The 21,326-nt window shown below is 40.7% G+C and overlaps 1 protein-coding gene across 1 annotated transcript in view; it reads left to right on the top strand.

The window, feature by feature from the left end:
* Nucleotides 1-279: 279 nt before the first annotated feature.
* LOC104831989 (serine racemase-like) overlaps nt 280-21,326 on the top strand; it is a 30,654-nt gene continuing 9,607 nt past the window's right edge. Inside the window, exons 1-8 of the mRNA XM_010567925.1 lie at nt 280-434; nt 8,160-8,502; nt 12,902-13,018; nt 13,925-14,166; nt 18,374-18,539; nt 18,978-19,074; nt 19,970-20,045; nt 20,776-20,901. Coding sequence (XP_010566227.1) covers nt 334-434; nt 8,160-8,502; nt 12,902-13,018; nt 13,925-14,166; nt 18,374-18,539; nt 18,978-19,074; nt 19,970-20,045; nt 20,776-20,901 — 1,268 coding nt within the window. The 5' untranslated portion in view covers nt 280-333. The remainder of the gene's footprint in view (nt 435-8,159; nt 8,503-12,901; nt 13,019-13,924; nt 14,167-18,373; nt 18,540-18,977; nt 19,075-19,969; nt 20,046-20,775; nt 20,902-21,326) is intronic.

Here is a 21,326-nt window from a genome sequence, read left to right on the forward strand (position 1 = left end):
TAAATCGCAGGCCCTACAGTGGGTCTAGATCATGCTCTACAGCTAAGCAGTAAGTAACTAAAGCTTCAAGTGTCCTGCTAACAGAGCGTCACCCAAGCATAATCCAGGCCCTGACTCAAATTGACAAGGACAGGTTGGCCTCTGAAATAATCTCTTTAAATAGCAGCAGCCATCTCTCTCAAAGGCACTTCCCTCCCCCAGCCAGTGTCGGAGAGCTGCTTACAGCACGTCACCCGCTGTTTCCCACCCAGCCATTGCAGGGCTGGCACTTCTCACAGGCAAGTGTGTCCCCTGCCCGCAGTGTCCCAACTTTGCTTTGCACCAGGAATTACAATGAATTTTGCAGCACAGATTCTCTACTCCAGGGTGTTAAAAAACAGAAGTCCCAGGGACCGCACCAGGGAAGATGAAGACTACGATCCTTTCTGGCAAAGGTTGGAGAGTATTGCTGTCTGACTTAGAGCTAGAGTGCTCCTTTCTCCCCCTCAGGGGTCATGGTCAGCCCTCGGGGTCCACCCAGGGCCAGGCCCATGGACATGACAACCCCTGGACCCCTCCTGCCTCCTTATGGTGTCGTAGTTGGAGTTTTGCTTCACCTCGTTGTTTATTTAGTCGCTGTGCTGTATAGGTAATGCTTTCTTTTTCCTTTCCTTACTTTCTAAAAAAAAAAAAAAAGGAAATTGTTTGTAATTTTCCAGTTTCTCCCAGGGTTCTGTGGGTATGAGTTGCTTTTGGAGTCATCCAGTAGAAGCAGTGGAGATTTGAATGCTTTAAGGCTGTGGAGTTCACTTTTTTTATTTCTTCATAAGCACAGTATTAGTAATAATCCTAGGCAGGCCAACGGGCTGCTGAAAATTTGTCTTGAGATAGCCTGTATCAGATCCTGTTATTATAGGTGTTCTGTGCTTTTCTTTGTTATCGTGCTTATGGTCTTGGATTCCTGTTTTCAGGCTTGGATGGTGCAGAGAAGACATCTAGCACCCTTGCATAGCACCAGTTGGGGGGGTGTGCACCCATATGGCATGGTTGTGTTTGCACAACCATGCTCTTAACCTTTTCCATAGTTGTTTTCTCCCCCAATTTTATTATCTGGACACCACTAGCAAGATCACAACCTGGTGTTGCCAGATGTGGTATAAACAATAGGCAATTCTCATCCTGCCAATAGTCGCAGTTGGTAATATTTAAAACATTGTTTCAGTGGTCTTAATGCTGTTAATAAACCCTCATGGAACACCAAAGGGGAAGACAAGATTCCAGTTCTGCATTGAAAAAATGGTTTGCCCAAAGTCGTACATGATGTGACATGTTCTGCAGCGAACTGAGAATTTTAAACCAGTCCTTTCATTGCAGGACCATTCTTTCCTCTAGTTTGCTATTTGTTCTTTATTACAAGTGAATTATGGATATGTGTTAATCACCAGAGAACCTCTAAACTCAGAATGCATTTAACTTACAGAGGAAAAAAGTTTAATTGCTTGAAAAGTTTTAACTGCCAAACTTTATGCAGTGTTTGATAGTGATCATTTGACATTCACAGCTGTGAAAGTCCTGTAAGAACTGCTTAAAGAGATGGATCTGTTTGAGGGACACTTGGAAGGTGTTGAACCAGAGGTAACCAAGAGGAGTGACCTTCTGAGTTCTTCTTGCTTTCAGATTAGTTTTTCTCATGTTATCTATTTAGCAGCTGACACCCAGTTGCCATTGCCAGCAGTAAGCAATGACGTTTCAGTAGGCTTACAGAAGACTGGCAACAGAATATGACCACAGATGAAGGCAGATAGAGTGCTAGGCTCAGGCTTTTGTAAATCTGACTTGCTGAAAATAAAGAGATATTTTATCAGAAGTGATAATGCAGTTTGGTTGTTCCCTGCATGAGCCTGAGCTTTCTTCATGTTTGTTGTTGGTGTAACATCACACAATTTTGTCAGATCTGTGTATGGTGAGGAGAGTTATAAATGCCTGCTCAATCTCAAGTCTTGGTTATTATGTACCTATCTATGCTGGATGGTCACAGTGCATACATCCCCTAACATTTGTGTCATACAGGCTAGTAACTAAGCCCTGATCTCTTTGTCTTTAAGACACTCTGATAAGTAGCCCTGCTACGAACTTCCTGCAGGAGTCTTAGGCAAGTCGCTCGATCTGTCTGTGCCCCAGTTTCTATCAATAAAGTTGAGCTAATATTTACTGAATTTATCTTTCAGTAGTGAAAGTGTTTAGGGGAAGATGTTGGTGATCCCTGTGCAATTTAAGAACAATCACTTTGCGTAGGGTTTGGGTATCTAAATGTCAGAGATGCATTTTAAATTTCCATCCTGTCGTTGCCACTAATTGGGAGTGATACAGTCTCAAATGGGCATTTCCAAGTACCAGTGTTGGACAAAATACTGGTAATTTGAGAAAGCAATGTTTGAGTGTAGCATTGTCTTCAATCTGTTTTAATTGTATTGTCAAAGAGACATCTAGCGTGTTCCCTCCCCATGCCTGGGGGATTTTACTTGTCACCCTGTAGTCCTGTGGAGCACACTCAGACACTATACAGTGCAGTAACCTAGAATTACTACCAGTGAAGATGACATCCGTTATGATGCTTGTCATTTGTATTTCAGCACGCCTCAATTTTTCTATCATTTCTCTTTCATAAAGACCCGCTTGCAGAAGCTGCTGAGATGCTTTTATGAATTGCTGCTATCACAGCATTTGGGTGTGATTGGGGGCGGGGGGGAGTAGAAGAGGATTGGGTGGGGTTGGTGGGGATTTTGCAGAAGTAGGGGAGCTCACAGGGTTTTACACTGCCAAAAGGAGTTGGGATGGAACAGGAGTGCTTCGGAGCTATTAGGAAAGAGGACTGCAACAAATCGGGAAGGTATCAGAGGGCTGTGGAAGTCTCAGGCATCTGGAAGGGTCAGAGGAGACGGGGCTGGGGACATGGAATAAGAAGGATTAATAGAGCTGGGTAGATTCTGGGTAAAAGAGGGATTTGGATGAGGGAAAGGGCCCTCTCTGTCATATCCTGGGATTACCTCTTTCTCACTCCTTTCTGAGGAGGTCCTAGTCACATCTCAGTCATAAGCCGAGCAGACTGCTACCTGCAGCAGGCTGCTTACCTCACCCCTCCCGGTACATGACCTGTCTCTGCTCAGCACTTTGAAGAATGAGGTAAAGTGACTTTTAAAGGGTCCCTTTTTGCTGTAATAAATATTCTCAACTTCCAGGCATAAAATCTGAGCCCATTTATCCAGAAAGCAGAAGACAAGTATGTCTAAAACTTTGTCTTCCCAATGTTTGTTGCTTAGTGTGCTCCAGGAAGGTGTTCAGGCAGCCTGAAGGTGATGGCAGCATATAGACACAAGCTTAAGAAACCCCTACCCCCAAAACATGAAAAAAGAATGAAATAAAAATGTATAGAGTACATGTGCATATATGTTCATGTGTGTTGATGGGTTAATTGCAGGCTAGCCCCAATTCATTGGGGTGGTATTTAAGCTTAACACTAGCCAGATTGCCCTGTGCCATTGACTGGTCCAAGTTAGGCATTCGCGTTTGAAATTCTTGTCATGGCATAGACCCCTAAGGATGCTAAAATACAATACAGAACTTGTACCGTACTGTTGGTCCTTCTTCCTGGTAAGTGTGTATCATCGTGAATGCAGATGACAAAGACTGCTGTGGAAATGACAAAGAAATGCTGAGTTTTCAGTCTTGTACTAAAATGTCTTTGTTTCCTTTTGTGGCACTTGAATTTCTATCTGTGAAGCAGCAGAGTAACATAGGAACCCATGTCCCTAATTCCAGCTTCATTTCTGCCTCAAAATGCGTTTTTGTGACTCATTTTGTAAGAGGTGTAAAAGCTGCCAAATGGGCCAAAAGCTGACATCGGGTACGTCTGCAAATAAAAATGGCAACATTGGGTGAGACCAAAGAGTTGTCTACCTCTGTGTCTTCTCTGTAGTGGTGGCCAGTAACAGGAGCTTGGAGAAAAATAAAAGCCATGTAAGATGCTTTCTCTCATTTGCTCTCATGGAGCCTGCCAAGTAAGTGTTAGGGGCTTCTTGAACAAAGTACTTATTAGTCATTATTAGACCTACCTCAATATAGTTGCACAATTTTTTTAGGAACCTGTTTATATTGCCTTTCATAGCATCCTTTGGCAGTGAGTTCTGCGAGCTAATTATTTTTGGAAGAAGGGAACTTCTAAATTTTCTACCCGATACTTTCACATGATATGCCCTTAACATTTATACTGGGAGAAACAGTTGACTATTTCCTTCCCAGTTGGCTATTTCCTTCCCAGTTGGCTATTTCCTGGGCATCCATGACTTTGTAGATTTTTTGCTCCTTCAGTTTTAGAAGCTGAAGATAATCCACTATATCAGTTTAATCTGTTTAGTCTGTTACCACATGGATCCTGAGGAAGCCAATTTGCATGTGCTTCATCTGACGGGGACACATAATTGTCCCATCATTGCAGGATAACTGCATAGGCGTTTCTTTCTCCCTGTAATAAAGGCAATAATTGTGGTCTTCAAGTATAGTATGTGCTACTACTGTATTTTATCTTCCCCAAATTATTTTTGTTGGTTTTATTAATCTCTTGGTGTATTAATATTACTATTTTTCCAAACATATTTCCACAGTGCTATTTAACTTGATGAAAATTATCAGTATATTCAACAAAACAAACTGGAAACAGAAAAATTATTCATTCCAAGTTGTTGCTTTTTATCATTCTAAGAGTACATCTCGGCACACACTTTCTTTGCATTGGCTTTAAGACTTCAAACTATGTAAAGCTATCTGCTTAAATGATATTTTTTCCAGTTCCTTAATTATTCATGGAATGTCTGCATATGGATCTTCTCTTTTATTTTTTGCAGTTATGCTGAGCAGCTGTTCTTGAAAAAGTAGGTTTATAAACTTTATTTCCATGTTTGCTTTTACTAATAACTTTAAAGGTAAAACACCATAATTTATAACCACGTAACAAAGCTTGCTAGCTGTATATTTGTTTTATGGCTGGAAATAAACAGACTTTTTTCATGAGAACTTTCCGAGACAAACTCCAAAAAAGGAAAAGTGATTCATTTGAAAGGAATAATGTTTTATAATGCTGGGGTTTGTATTTATGTTGGCTCAGATTTTCATCTGGTGGGCACGACCTCTGGAACAGGGGCCATACTTTGTAACTGTGCATGAGAAGTCACGTGCTGTCTTTTTGTGAACATTTGCATGCTTTGCTGCCTGTTTTGACTGTTCCTGCAAAAGAAATCCATACAGAGGTGTTCTACACCAAGCATACAAACTGCATTTGAGGAGAGAAATGCATATGACCCAACAGGGTTATTAGTTGCCTCTTTGTGATGGATTTTCAAACCTAAACCGACTGTTTACCTTGGGAGTTTGAGAGCTCTCACTGGGTCTGTGGCACACCCAGATGGGTTCAATAGGGAAAAATGCCATTAATGTAAACTAAAAATATGTAGATAGAAGGAGAATAAAAATTAATCTGAAATAAATACACATAATACATACATATACAATACCATGATGATATTCCTTTGGTTATAAGGTTGCTGACCTTTCAGATGCAAATGGATGACAGTTTTCATATTAAATGTTGACATGGTAAGGTTTCAGATGTGCTTTAAACCTGTCTCAAGGTCGAAAAGCCTACATATATTTTAAATCTGTTTCACTTTTGTTCTTTTTTTTACCAGTGGTCATAAGGTCGTGTCTGCATCAGGGTCCTGAGCAGATATTTACTGTTCATGAGAGCAGTGCTGCACATCAAGGACTGAGAATCTGGGGAAAAAAAAAAAAAGGAAATACAAGAGTAGGGCCAAAAATCAGTATCCCGTTTTGGTCTTTCTGTTTGCAAAAAAGAACATATTTAATGGCACTAGTGTGGTGGGGTGTTACCCTGTAGATTTCTAGCAGAATCCTGGTTCATCAGTGGACTTTTTGTGGTCATCTTTGGCTGGGATTTTTATGGATTTTTGTAGTTGATTGCAATAGATGCAAGGAAAAAGTGTGAATGTATCTCCTATCTCAAATGCCAGTCAGTAAAAAGAATTTTTGACCTAGAAAAATCACAAGTTTTTGATCTACCTATATATTTTACCTTACATATACCCTTTTAACCCATTGCCAATGTAAGGAATAGAATTCATTCCTAATGTTTGCTAAAAATTTTAGATAATATATTTAGAGATAAGATGTATATGTTCTTCTCTTTTTAGAGTGGTTATGGGCTACTGTGATATGGAAAATGTGTTGGGTTTTTTTGGCGGGGGGGAGTAGGGAATGAACTGACAGAGATGTGGCTTCGTATGTGATGATAGCTGTTGTTTATTCAACAGTCCTATTTGGTTCCGGGAGCTGTGGGCTGTGCCATAACAAGTTCATGGGGAGACAGTCTGATCTGATTGCCATCTTTGCATTAAGCTAACTAATATGCATGAGAACTAACACTGGAAGCTTAACATTTTCATGAAGTGTTCCAACCCTCTAACCCCAAAGGAGCAGAAATGCAGAAAAGTATAGAAGAGAGCTACTTGATAAGCTATTTAATTTGAAAATGGAATGCCTGCTGTTTGGGTGTATCAACTTTAAGATATGCTATTGGGAAAATATTTTAAATCACAAGTGTTAACATAAACAAGTAAATACTTTATGTATTTACCTTAGAAAATTACTGTTGAACCCATTAATTTTGGAGAGAGAAGACCTTGCTACAAAAACTGCCCTTTTTTGTCTCCTGTGAAGATATACAGAATGACTGATGCTACTGATAGATCACTTGATTCAAGTAACAAAGCCTCTTATGCTGCCCACATTGTTATGTGAAGTCCTCAGCGGAACAATTGGAAGTGCAATAGGAAGCAGATCTACTGGCACAGATTACAGGACCACGAAGAAAATGGATGACACTGCCAAAAGCAGCTGTTTCTAAATATTTTAGAATTCTTTTTGGAAATTATTACAATGCTTATTACAGTGGTGATTGCTGCTGTAAAACTAGGGAGGCATTTGCTTTAGCCAGCCTTGCTGATGAATACCTGCATAACTTAAATCCAAATTATTTTGTGAAAATGGTAAATGTGGTTTGTTGGAGATGATGCTGGAATCTCTGGCATTATTTAACATGTAAATTTTTTAGAAAACCCTTTCTTCCAAATAGATTAATGTTGAGTCCTTCATGTAGAGGGGCTTATACTATCTGTGTAATCATAGCCACAGACTGGGGGTGGTATCAGCTCTTTTCCAAATTACTGGTCTTCTGCTTAATGCTTCTTTTCCTCCACGTTACTCTCCAAATTCCTGGAAGTTTTCCATTTATTTGTTAGTAGGGCTGCAAAATCCTACGCTGTAGTATATTATCCCTTGTGAACTCCTGAACGGTGTGGGCCATAGAATAAGACAATCTAAGGTAGGAATACCAGCAAATTTTTGTAGCAAAGTGTTATGTCTCTGAAGTTCCTTGGGGAAGGAGGTTTGTGTGGCATCACAGTGTCATCTTATCTACAGGTGTTTTTATCTATGAAGTGTTAAACTGCAGATCAGCAGACCTAGTTCTTTAGCTCTGTAGTAGGATATAATTGTTATCCCTTATCAAAGTAATTTCCTTCCTATCACAAGGCAGTTGACAACTGTCAAGAGTAAGGTCTGCAAGTACGCAAGAGCAGAGAAGCACACCTCTTGTGTACAATGTAATGACATTTGTTACTGCTATTAATAGTATCAGGGAGTGCTCTGCAGCAGCTATTTCCCTTTTTTGAAAAACATGCGTACAGCAAATGCAATTCCAGTTATCCCAAAGTTTCTGGAAGCACTGAACTGGGATCATTGCCAATTGAGACTGAGTACCAAGGAAGGTCTGGCTGCCCAGACAGCATAGATTATATCTTTCTTATTTTCTTGGGTATGACAGTTTCCCAGTTTGTCCACATGCCAGGTTATCTGTGGCTTTCCTAAAAGCTGGCTGGTTACAGTAGTTTTCAGTCCACCTACAAGATAAGGTAATATGACAGTAGTAATTCACTCTGCCCGTCCGAGGCTTGCAAAGAGCAGCTGAGATGTGCATCCTTCTTAAATGCTAAATGTCAAGCCTTTAATCATCGAAGCTTTCTTGACAAGTTTCTTTTATTTGTTTTTAGGGATGACAATAAAATAAAGAAACAAGATGCCCCAGCACTTTGTGATCTTCGCTGTTGTAAAGATGAGCCAATAAGAAATGGCCTTATTGGGCAGAAGCCACCTTCTATCAACCCTGAGAGACTGAAAGATTTTGGTGAGGAGGATTACCTGAACGGGGATGTGAAGACCTGGGAAATGAAGATAGTGAGCCGTAATGAGGAGTTACTTAGGGATGCCCTTTCCCGCATCCCTCAGTCAAGCAGTAGGACCAGCCTGTCAAGCTCTAACAAGCTGATTCGATTTGAAGATATTAGTGCAGCAGCTTTCAAAATCCAGTGCGGTGTTCAGAAAACCCCCTGCATGGTAGGGAGATTATATGGCTTTGCATTCTCTCAGTATTTCTTTTATTTTCTTTATAAAAGTTGATCAGAAATGAATGAAGAGTATGTGTGAGTTGCAGCAGATAGATCTGTGTAAGATGACCCATGCTCATATTAGTTGTTGTTAACTGTCAATAAGCATTTTCGTCTTACCTGTTTACATTAACCTAAATCCTCAAAGATTGCAGTGACCTGTAAACAAAGGATAAACCACATTAGGCATAGACTTAATGCACTGTGATGATATGCTCCTGGTGAAAAACTCTCGCTACAAGGAACCTGAGTTGGAGATGGCAGACTATCAGCTGTTTGGGTAAGCAGTCTTGTGGAAGAGCCTGGTTTGGAACCAGCCCACGTATTTGGAGAGTTTGAAGGTACAGATTTTCCTCCTAGGCTGGCCAGCCTGGCAAGGCTGGATATCTTCTGCAACCAGGTGGTTCTGCCACGTGCATCTTCAACAAAACAAGGACATTAAGATACACAGACATAGGCACCTATTGATCAGTCTAGGTATGAAAATGACTGAGACACTCCCATAAATGCACAAGCATTTGCTAAGCATAAGAGAAGTACAGCGGCAAGCTAGTTAATTTGTAGTGTATTTCTAGTGTTGGGAGCTCTTCATGAGGCTATTGTAGGCACTCTGTGGCTAATCTCCTCTTTTCGCTACAGTGGGTGAAAAGAGCGTCTTTGCCAAATAGCAATTCATAGCAGCAGCCCCAAACCACTCTCTCGATGAATCCCTCCCTGTTGCTGACCCAGGGCACCCTGCCAGCCTCACTGGCTGTGGATTGTCTTTCTGGCCTGTGCAGGGAAAGGACCTTGGTGTCTGAGCCACTGCTTGGGGATAACAGTCCCTGGAGCAAAGTGGTTGGGTCTGCAAGGTATAGCAGTTCTCCTGGTTCCCAGATGGTGCCTGCTGATCCAGAATTACTTTTGGTGTTTTCTTTTTAACTTAGAGTTCCCAAAATAACTTCAGCATACTACTGAAGAAGTGCGTCTCATGACAAAGGGCACGATACAAGACTGTTTGGGGCTGTAAGGTGGCACAAAAAACTTGCGGGGTAGTGTTGGCTGGAGTGCAGGGGGTCAAACTGGATGCATTTTGCATTCATATACTGCCTGTTCAGAGTGACTCGGGAGTAAGCCATCCTGCCAGCCGTACCTGGATTTCCTTTCAGAGTGGATAAGTTGGCTTGCTTGGGAAGGCAGGAGGGGGAGTGAGCAAACACCTGTGCAGCACAGGTGGTCAGGGAGCCGGGGCCTGGGTGAACAGAGGGAGTGTACCAAACTCTGCATGTTGCATTGTTTGTCACCAAAACTCTCAGACTGTCACACCTGAGAGCACAATCGGTGCTCTAGACAGAAGTGTCAATCTTCTGCTTTTGTGGAGACACTGTCCCAGGAAGAGAAGATTTGCATTTATATTGCAGGTACACTTCTCTGTAATTGACAGCTCTGGTCAGGTTTGTTAGATGGGTTTAATCTTGCTGTGCAAAGGTACGTCTGTGGGCAGGGAGAGGGAGAGTGTCTGGGCTTAATCTGGAAAGCAGAACTAGCTAGCTCCGTACCCTTTGATAGCCTGGATCATCCCTTCCCTGCAGCTCATGGCGTCGTGCACTTCTGCCAGACTACTGAAGTCTATCTCAGCCCCATCCCCTGAGCCGTGTCCTTGCTCTCAACACATCCTGATGCAGGGAAAGGCAGGACTGCACTACTGAGTCCGTCCGTCTTCTGCTCCTGCAGGCACCCGTGTAATACGAAATGTTTCGTAAACTGATCGTGCTCCTGCTCACGAGTAGTTAAGCTCTCTTTGGCCAATTCACACCATTTGTTCTCAGGCAGCTTTGCCCCTCCACTTAAATAGCTCTTTTCTCTTGGGTGTCCCTGGCAGCTTTATGCAACATGGTTGTATCCCCTTGCTGCACTTACTGTGCCAAGCTAAACAGGCTTTCTTCAGTCTCTTTTTATGAACTATGCTTTTGGGATGATCAGAATAGTGGAAAACCTATATCCCCACTTGTTTTAGTGTGAGAATAGCCCATGACTGTTGCTATTCAAAGTAATGTCCCCACAGAAGTCATTAGTATATGTTTCATGCACTGATTCAAAAGGAAAGCATTGAAAGCACAGGGTGGTGTCAAGAAAAACACAGATAACCTTTATCTTAACTCATTACTGAAAGCTAAGAGCCCCTTTCAAGGACATTTGTTTGGATTAAAAAAGGAAGCATGACTATAACCCATTCAGTTAATTGAACGGAGAAACACTTTGCAGGGTGATTTCTAATCTGCAGGTAAGACCATGGGTGGACTGTCCTGGATCCTTCTGCAGGAGTTTGCCTGGAGCTGAGATATGGCATCATGAATTAATGTAACAGATGTTATAGAGGTAGTAAGTATAGGAAAACAAGGAATTAGCATTAAATTGGGCACTTGGTTTGGCTACTGATGTAGAACTTTAAGGGTTGTTTTGTGTTAGCTTTGTGGATGCCAAATGGAGGCTGTGCTGTGTGTTGTACATTAGAAACAGTATCTGTAATCCTTAGATAAGATCACAGTGACAAAAGGGAAAACTTACAGTCTGGTTCAATGAGTCTTACAAGGTCACGCATCAGGTCAGTACAGCTGAAAATAGCACTGACACCTCCTTTGTTAGAAGTAATTGCTATACTTAGGCTACATGAAAAAAGCCTCAGTTAAAGAAAGCAGAAAAGGATAACCTGAGGAGTTAAAATATTGAGTATCAAATTAAAGAAAAATAATAATAATCTGAAGTGTACCACCTCTGTGGTAAAGAGTGACTTAATGACACATATTTTTAAATGTAGGAGACTTAGCAACTTTAAAAAGTCACAGGATTTATCTCCTTAAATCCTTTTTCTCATTGTTCACTCTAGAATCCAAGATTCTCTACAAACCCCCAAATGATACAACTAGTACAGTATGTGAAGAACCAGTGAAGTACTGTTTCTTGTCTAGTGTTCTTGTTCTGTTTTGCATAGGCATTGATTAGGCTGTTTAGGATAGAAACTATTACTCTCTTAGTGTACTAAGTGCTTTCCATTCTTTCAGTTCTGCAGCCAGATTTGCAAAGGAGCAGCAAGTGGTAGCTCCTATTGCAGGATTTTCAGAAGCAAAATAGAGAATCTGGCCCCACCTATGGGTGAGGAACTTAACATATGCTTGTAAATCCACTAAAAAACCTTGAAACATTCATCTGGCATGTTTAGTTTAATTGTGTACCTTATAAGAAGTATCTGTTTCAGATATATTTAGTTTATATAAATTCACTTTGAAAGTCCCACAGTCTGAAAAATATGTCCGTGCATATTACTAAGTATACTATATACCATATGCATGAGACTGCCAGATACTTTTTGAGATAAATATTTAAAATATATTGTCATGCTGTCTTTTAATCTATCTCTCTTTGTGACTTATAAATGAGTGCTTGATCCCCTAAATCTCCAGGTCCTTATTTGCTTTGGCAGACAATGGACAAAATAGAGCCAATTAGGAAATAGAGACGCAATAGGCCTAGGGAACTGGAACCCACAGGCTTACCACAGCTCTATTTCATAAGTTATCTTGTTTAAAACTCTTGTTCTAGATAATGTGGTAATGGGAAATTAATATGGCGATGCATGCTGTGCATGTCTTACTATAAAAATTGATAAAGCTTTGCCATTTAAAAAAAAAAATAAAAAAATCATGCACTTGGACAATGCATCACATGTACTATGCTTGCTAATTCCTCTCAGCTCAGGCATCCTTTCCATTCCAAACACTGCGCGTTTTCAAACAGCTGCTGCTTACACTTGCAATCCGGGCAAATATTTTTTATTATTTCCATCATTCTTCAAATAAGAAATGTCTTTACTAATGTCGTACTGACCTTAGGAGGCAAAATGGACAATAATCAGTGGCAGAAATGATAGCAGAGTCATACTGGGACTCAAAGAGGAATTCTCTAACTGCTTTTGTATCTATTAGGAGATGACCTTATTTTGGGGGTATTTAATATCCAGTTCTGCAAGTGCTAAAATATCAGACCACGGGGTGGCTTTTGAAATAATTGTAAATGCTTATTTTAATATCTGTATTTGAACAGTAAGACCAAAACAAGTGCTATTTTCAGAATTCATAATGGCATGGGGTACATATTTCAGTGCTGCAAGTTTGAAAATGACTTCCATAAGCCAGAAGAATCTAGCAGGTAACAACACACTGTCATGTATTTCTAGGGAAACAGATTATGAAATTTACTTTTTAGAGCTCATACATAGCAGTTGAATGCATGCCTCACCAGGGACCTGATGGGATGTGGAAGATTTTCCTTAATTTTAGATACATCCCCATAATAACTTTTCTATACTCCAGTATTCTAGGCTATCCAAGCAGTATGGAATGGACATCTACCTAAAGAAAGAGTTCCTCCAGTACACAGGATCTGTGAAGGAACGAGGTGTACTTTACCTTCTGACATCATTGCCTCAGGTATAACAAAATGTCAGTGTTCAAAAATAAATAGATTAGTTCTGCTTCACCAAAATGGGGCAGAATTAAAAATAATTTTACCTGTAATGTCCATGGAATCACAGTGTTTCTTGCCTTTTGAACCACTGTGCTGAACAACATAGATAGGTCTGTGAGTATCTGAATGTAAAATACTTTACTACTTTCTTTATGCTTGGCCAATCTGCTGGTGACATACTTAAAAATATTTGAAAGAAAAGCTTGCAAAATGTAAACATTGGCATTTTTCTGTGGCATTTATGTGACAGTGTTTGTATGCTTACTATGGTTCTGATGTGTTGAAACCACCAACTTTTAAGTGATGATGAAATCGAGTTACAATGGGTGATGAGAAGGATCTAGATCACCAATTGATTTTGTAATTAATTGCAGTATCATTACGTGAATAGCTTGTTTATCATTTGTCGTAGGAGGTTATTGAGTGTCTGCAGCAATAATAATTATAATTGGCATGATACAGCAACTCAGAAACAGTGGTTATTCCCGCACTTTTGTAATAATATGAATAAATCCTTCTATTGAAGGGGAACCTGAAATGAAATAATTTCACACAGGCAGGGAAGAGGGACCAGATATCGGCTCTGAGGGGTCAGATAGCGGCTCTTCTGGGATCAGCTTTTGCAGCTAATTCCAATGGAACAAGAAGTGAACCCAGAGGAGTGCAGGAACAGGGGTTGATCTTGTGCTGTCTTAGCTCTGTGTGTACGTCCCGAGATCACACCAGGCATGCATATACTGTATTATAATATCATAATATGATCAGCTAGTAGAGGAAAGGAAGGAAGTCAGACTGTTAGAATGATCCAGGATCATATGGGACAACTTTGTGACAATGTAAAATGTGCAATAAGCAACCCTGTTTTTTAGGATCAGCAAAGAAAGGGGGTGATCGTGGCTTCAGACAGTAACTTTTCCATGGCTGTTGCTTACCACGCCTCAGAGCTCCGTATTCCAGTGTTTGTCATCATGTCAACCAGCACGTCCCCGGCCAGAGTGAAAATGTGCCGTGAGTACGGTGCCATGGTTATATCCTATGGCACTACAGCTAAGGATTCCCAGACGCACGCAAGAAGGTTGGCACAGGAAAATGCTTACCTCTACCTCGAAGAGTAAGTGGAAAGTGAGGCTGATTAGAAAGATTAGATTAGATACTTGCACAGTTCTGCAAAAACAGTTAGTTTCATTAAAATTTGATCACAGGTCACCAAAATGTTCCTATTACCTGGAGTATGGACAGTTATATATTCCCAGGCACAAATCATGAATCCTTTTATAACAGTTGGGGATGTAAACCAAAATGAAACACTCTTCCCCAAATTAGGCAAACTTCCTGATTAGGAATTTTATGGGCTGGTATGGTAATGGATATATGTTAACTCTTTATGAATGCTGTCAGAAAGCATTAAGGCTAGCTTTCGTTTTTGGTCTCTCTGTTTGGACTAAAATGGGTAAAAGCTAATCTTTAATGCAAAGGATTCAGTGGCATAGTGTAAAGCAAGAGAAAGTTAATGCTGTAAAATTTTTGCCTATCTATCTGGTGTGACTGACACAACTGCGATTCTGCCTTGAAAAAAGATGAAGAGGAGGCTACTTCACACATATTTAAAGTAACTAAGGATCAGTATAAATTTTAGTTTGAACTATTTGAGGTCATTGAACAAGCCTGATCTAATAAAAACATGATTAGAATAAGCTAAGACAGGCAAAAATATTTAGAACTGATCCATTTTCCTTTTTTTCCTTTTTTCTCTGCAGTCTCTTCTGGCTTTCCCTTCCCTTTTCTTTTTTTTCTCTTACCTTTTTTCAAGTAAGATTTCCAAAAGCGCAGAGGGGTGAGTCATTAGCATGAGGTAGGCGGATGTCCCTCTGATGCACTGAGCTGGAATGTTATTCTCCCTCCCCATCGCTGCCTCTGTGCAGGCTTTAATCACCACTTCGTGTTTGTATGGTATCTACTGCAGTGAGTGCCTGTTCCCCTTTGGCTCCTAGGCTCTACTGCATTAAATGTAGTAATAATGAGTAATGTTGCTTGGAAAGAGGATCCCAGAATGAGCAGAATGGTGAAAGTCCTCACTTCTTTCCCAGTTGGTTTATCGGGAAGACAATATTAAAAACTGTACTCTTCAACTGCACTTGCTGACAGCAAGTGACCCCCAGGGCTGCTTGGTGTGCCTTCTCTTTCACCAGGGGCACAACTTTGTCCCAGATTGAGACTTTCAAAGAAACCCAAAGGAATGAGGTGCCCTAGATCCCACTGAATTTTAAACCCATTTAGGGTCTCTCCGAAAACTACAGCTTTCCATAACCTTGTGATTTCCAAATTTCTGTCAGCCATTTTTCAATCAATGTGTTAACTCCCAGCTGGCTTGCATCAGCTATCACGTTTGCGCATAAGAACTAAATTATTTTATTGTAATTTCATGTTTAATCTTCCCCTCCTCCCCAAATAATTATTTATGTTACATAAGGTAGATATTCTCCAGGTTCATGAAGCTCCAGGGTCAACGCCTGCGAAGGACTTCAGCATCTAGCATTGAGGAACTCTAAATGTACATGTTACCATTAATAATATCAAAGCACTCCGATTTATTATATTTCAGGTTACAAGAAACAGAGTTATTCAATCTGTTACTATGTTTAATTAAAACCTCACAGATGCAATTTTCACACTTTGGGGGAACAAACAAAAAAAAAAACCCAAAACCCCACTACGGTTGTGAGTCTTTTCATAATGGGATGCCTGAAATGTATTTTTTTTGGTGTAGACTGGAAGAGCTTTCCCGGAGAGATGTATGTATATATAGATAGCCAGTCATCTTCAATGTGTGTCTGACACACATTCATCATCACTCACCAAAGTTGTCTGTAAAACATCAGCTAATCTCCTGTGCTTTAGAATGGAACTTCTGAAATGTCATTGTACTTCAGTTTAATTCTAGCTTGCATAAAATCTCTAGCAATTTGGTCTCTGGATCTCCTTAACCAACAATTCATTCATTCCTTCCTGAAGTAGACATTACGTGCCTGACTGGTTTTACCTGCACAAGTAATGTCCTGTAGTTGGGTGTGTCAATGTTAGTTCTTCCCATTTCTTGAGTTCAATTAAAATACTGTGTTATGAAAACGATCATGCAAGAGTTCAATTAGAGGAAGGAAACTTTTTATCCAACTGCAACTTCCTGTGAAATTCCAGGAAGGAAATGTGATTTTTCAAGTTGGAATTCAACCATGAAGTCTATATAATTGCTGCTTAGCTAACATGGGATTTTTAATAACTATAGGTGTTCAGGACTTCATTATAAATGCAATGTGAAGATTGTGAAAAAGTAACACAGTACCTCTAGGATGATGTGAGAAAGATTGATTTGTGAATCAGAGAAGTAAGGGTGCTACAGATTGAATTATACACCTTCCTTCATTGAGAGTCCATTTTTTTTCTCATGTAACTCCATGTCCAAATACTGATCAGACCTGATCCTCGTTCATTTGTGATCTGGTTAGTCTCTTACTCTAGGAAGGACAGCCAATAGCTTTCAAGCCCTTTATTTGGAGAACAAGGGTACAGAACCTGCTAGCTGCCACATCAAAATTTGGGAAACTGAAGCCTGACAGCCCGTCTTGGATTGCTGATGTATCGTACCTTTTAGAAGGCAAATGGCCAAATTTCTAGCTCTGACTAAAAAATGCTTATTTAAATCTACAGTCTTTAGTTTTATCTGCCCTTTTCCTTGATTTTCCTTCAATGGGATATGCTACTGAAAGAGATATGTTCACTTTCACAAAACAAAAGTAATCAGTCACAGTGCAAATAAAGTAACTGGTTTTATTATAAAAAGCTGAAGGCTGATCAGTGAACTGGTGTTCTAACTAGATGTTAGCAAGGAAAATATGATTATCTGAAACATTCATTCAAACTGCTAATAAATCTCCCTGCCCAGAGCAGTCTCCTTCAGACAGAAATTTTTAGAGAAGTTTTACTCATAAATTGGATATCCCAGGTCCTCATTCATTTTTGCAGGTCCCCATGGTTTCCCATGTAACCATGGCAGGGGGAACTCCACAAACTCAGTTCTCAATCTTATTTGCGAATAAGGCTCCAGAAGAATTGTTTAGGAGACCAGGGATATATTTTTGTCACATATAAGAATGAGGGGAGAGGTCCTTCAGTATCTTGATAAAGACAATAAATTTAAGGGTTCAGTTATCCATCCCGCTATGATTTCTTGCCTTCATCTTTAGCTATGCTACAGGAGTGAAAGTTCATTCCTCTCATCCTTTCTTGTGTAGTTATATAGACTCTTGTCCTGAGGAATTTGCTGTGTTTTGCTATGTAACTTCGCAACAGGGCCTTGGTCTCCACCTTGCAGGCATTCTGTACCCCTCTGCTGAGCCTCTCTGTGCATGTCTAACAGTAACAAAAGCATAGCTTCCTCGTACCCAAACGTCCTGGGTCAAGTAAATCAAGTGAAGTCATTGGAGCTATAATTCTGTTTGTGTATCTGTTTGCCAGAAAAAGCAGAACATACAGGCATACAGAGGTCTCATATTTTTCGTTCATATATCATTCTACATTTACATCTTTGCTAACTTTTAAATAAAATGCAAACCAGCTTCAGAAATAGATCCAAGTCAATTGTGTGACTGTACAGTGGACTGTTCTTTTCAGTCTTTTGTCTCTGTTTGACCCTATTCTGCTCATTAAATTACCTTTGCCTGAAAGTGTTTTACCAGTGAGTATTTTGGCATGACTAAATGCTTCTCCTACCCTTCCAGAGTAATGTGAAGGTATCAGATATTGGCCCTGGATTGTGGAAAGACTTAACTCTGTAGCAATGTTTGGTATTTGTGAGGTTGAACGCAGTGCTTAAATTTCATGAAAATTCCCATTTATCACAAACACTAAATTCCGCTTATAAGTATAGTGAAGGAGATATCCTTCTGAGTCTTTGCTTTTAGTTTGGACTGCCACATTTAAAATTTATGAAGCATAAGGTAGTGACAGCAATAGAAAACTTACTTCTGTCTTACCAGCTCTGTAAACACCTGATACTGGTAACAACAGAGATATGTGCTCTTCACCCTGAAAGCTATTTGGGGAGTTTGTGAACGGCGCAAGTTTTCTCCCGTCACATTTTACACAGCACGTGATGGTCTGTCTGATGGCAGTGTCCTGTTGTATCGCCTTCTGCCCTCGTGCTGGTGATTTACTCTTGCACGTATCTTCTCCTGCTGAACGATGTCTTTACAGTAGTAGATTGAACTATTATTGTGTTGACAACTGAGAACCCTGCTGAGCTGTGCCCTTCCTTCCCGCAGGGAGGATAGTGCTGTCTACCTGTCGGGCCTGGGAACTGTGGGGCTGGAGGTGTACGAGCAGGTGCCAAAGCTGGATGCAGTGATTTTCCCTGCAGGAGGCCACTGTGGCTTGCTGGCAGGGTCAGCTGCTGCACTCAAACACCTCAACCCACGTATTTCTGTAATTGTAAGTTTCCTTTCACCTATGAAGTGTTGCATTTTGATGGCTTTCACCACAGCTGTTTTCAAAAGGCGCTGGTATCTAGTGATATACATATGCTGGGGACAGGGACTATCTGATCCTGTGGGCTTCACCTAGGAGAAGAGCCACTAAGAGCCTGGGAAGTCTCCTGTCCCTTGGCTGCTTGGCTGCATTTAAGAAAAAGGGTGGGAAGACTCTTCCAAAGCAAATGAAATCCAGTTCTGTGTTTTGAAATAATTTCTTACTGGAGAAGTTTGGCCCTAAATAAGCCACAGGATAAATTTAGTGATAGCACAGTTATTATGCAATTTGAAATCAATTGTTAATTCTAAAAGGAAACTGTGTAGCTTTTTTTGGTGTCCACTTTGGTGGTGACTTCTGTTATAACTGAATCAATAAAAAAGTGACAACACTTTTCCCCAGGGGGTTGAATCTGAAAGTTTCCCTGTATTGCAACAATCCTTAAAGGCTGGCCACCCAATTGAAGACCAGGCTTGCAGCAATCACCACTTTTATGGAGGTAAGAAAATGGATTATTCTTTTGGAGGTAAAACAAAGGTTTTCTTTGATTTCTCCAACCATATTATTTTCTCATTAATTCAGTTCAAACAGACTTTAAATGAAACCTCTGAAGAGTCAAAATTTAATTCATGCTTTAGGAGCAACTTCTGACATGTTTTCCCAACCACCACCCTGTGCATGTGAAATGTTCAGGTAAATACTTAGAAATACAAGAGTATTTATCTGACCATTGTGTTCACAAGCAGCATCTTAACCAGTGAAGTCAACAGGAAGACTCTCATGTTAAAAGGCTGTTTGTGAAAAGGCAGGAAAATACAGCGCTTAAATATTTACTCACAAAACTGTTGTCAGAACAACAGCGTTTATAAATGATACAGTTGTTCCCACATCCTTTGCTCAAAACCCCTCAGCTGTTAAGCAATTTAAGAATATCCTGTTTACCTGATGTTCAAATCTCTGGAAGCTTTGGGTTAAATTGGAGTTTTATAAAACAAACAACTTCTTAACTCTTTGGCAAGCTCTGCCTGTCTCTGCACTCCTTTCCGAAGTGTCCTGTTGTAGCTAACAAACCCAGTGCCACGTTTGGTTCTTCTCTCCTTCAAACCTTGCTGAAGAGTGAAAAGCGCTGGGCTGCAGGGTCACTCTCGCAGTGCAACTATGCCAGTGAGGAATCATAATTTTCTTAAAGGAGACCAAAATGGCAAAATCTTCCTGGGAGATTTGGTCTTTCATTATCAAATGCATTGTTGTCATATAAAAAAATCAAGCAACTTGAGTTCATATAACAACAGTGTGCTGCACTCATTAAGGGCACCAAACAGTCAGGATTCTAAAAAGTGTTGAACTTGTCCAAAGCAGCCAGCTTCATATTTGTGTCTTTTTGAAATCTGCAGATGTGAGTGGGCTTTGCTTTGGCAGCAATTCTTTGCAGCTGACTGGGAAACTTGTGGATAAAGTTGTTGCTGTGAGGTAGGTGAAGAAAAGCAGTGAAATGAATAATACTGAGTGAACATTGTTGTATATGAAAAATGAAAAATGTGCTGTACCACCAGGGTATGATGGTTCTTAATTTACAGTGGAAAGCAGTTTGGCAGGAGTTGCCATTGTGCACACACTGTGAGAGCATGGTAGGTAGTGGTGGGGTGTCTTTCCTTCTGAGAGGGGCACTGAAGACACTGAACCCAATCCCACATATCACAGAATCATAGAATACCTCAAGTTGGAAAACACCCATAAAGGACCATCGAGTCCAACTCCCTGCTCCTCGCAGGACTACCTAAAACTAAATCATATGACTCAGAGCATCATCCAGACTGACCCCTTTGGCCAAAACTTCACCTGCTGCTAGTACCTGGTCACACTCTGGGAGTAAAACTTGTCCTTGTTGTGTTCTACAACACTTGAAGGCAGCCTTTGACAAAACTCTTCTAAATCATCACAGAAGGGCCAAGTTGGTAGAATATACTTGCCACTAGGACTTAGCTGGCACAATGGTTCTAGTGAAAAATGCCATCTTGTCTTTCACTTGATAACAAGACTGAGATGTGCATTCACCCCCTATCAGCACAGCTTTCTGCAACACTGCTTTGGGGTCATATGAACCTGGGAGGATGGAAGGAATCCAGTTATACATAAATGTATTGTCTTCCTCTTCTAGTAAATCTTTCATTTTGTTTTGACACAACTCTTTTGCCTTCAGGGAGGAGGACATCCTCATTTCAATGCTGAGATTGCTGGAGTATGAACGAGCCACAGTTGATGCAGAAGGGGCCATTGGACTTGCAGCGCTGGTTGCAGGAAAGCTGCCTGAGTTGAAGGGTAAAAGGTACAGCAGCTATTGCAAACAGGGAACTGTGGCAAAAGCATGGCATTGAGTGCCTTGGTCCCAGGAAACAGAGAGAAGCTATTTGTTTCATGAGTGACAAGGCAGCTCCTGCCCCTGAACTGGCAATGGGCTTATCTGTGGCATCTACTTCAGGCTGAAGGGACCACTCACAGGTCAGAAGACCATGTTGAACAAGACACGTGTCAGCCTGGAGACCTGACAAATCTTGTCATTTTCCTGTATTCTCAAATGGTTGGGGGAAGGGCAGTTACGTACAGCTCCACGAGGCATGGTCACATCTGCCAGGAGAGCATCCTGCTTTTGTCAGCCTGTTGCCTTCTCTCATTCCACTTGTGGAAATCAGCCCTGTCTGTGGTAGGACAGGAGCTAGGCTGTCTTCTGCCGTCACTCAGTGACACCTGCTT

The sequence above is a fragment of the Haliaeetus leucocephalus genome, unplaced genomic scaffold, assembly GCF_000737465.1.
Source record: "Haliaeetus leucocephalus isolate CR32 unplaced genomic scaffold, Haliaeetus_leucocephalus-4.0 Scaffold229, whole genome shotgun sequence".
In the NCBI taxonomy this organism is placed as follows: Eukaryota; Metazoa; Chordata; class Aves; order Accipitriformes; family Accipitridae; genus Haliaeetus; species Haliaeetus leucocephalus.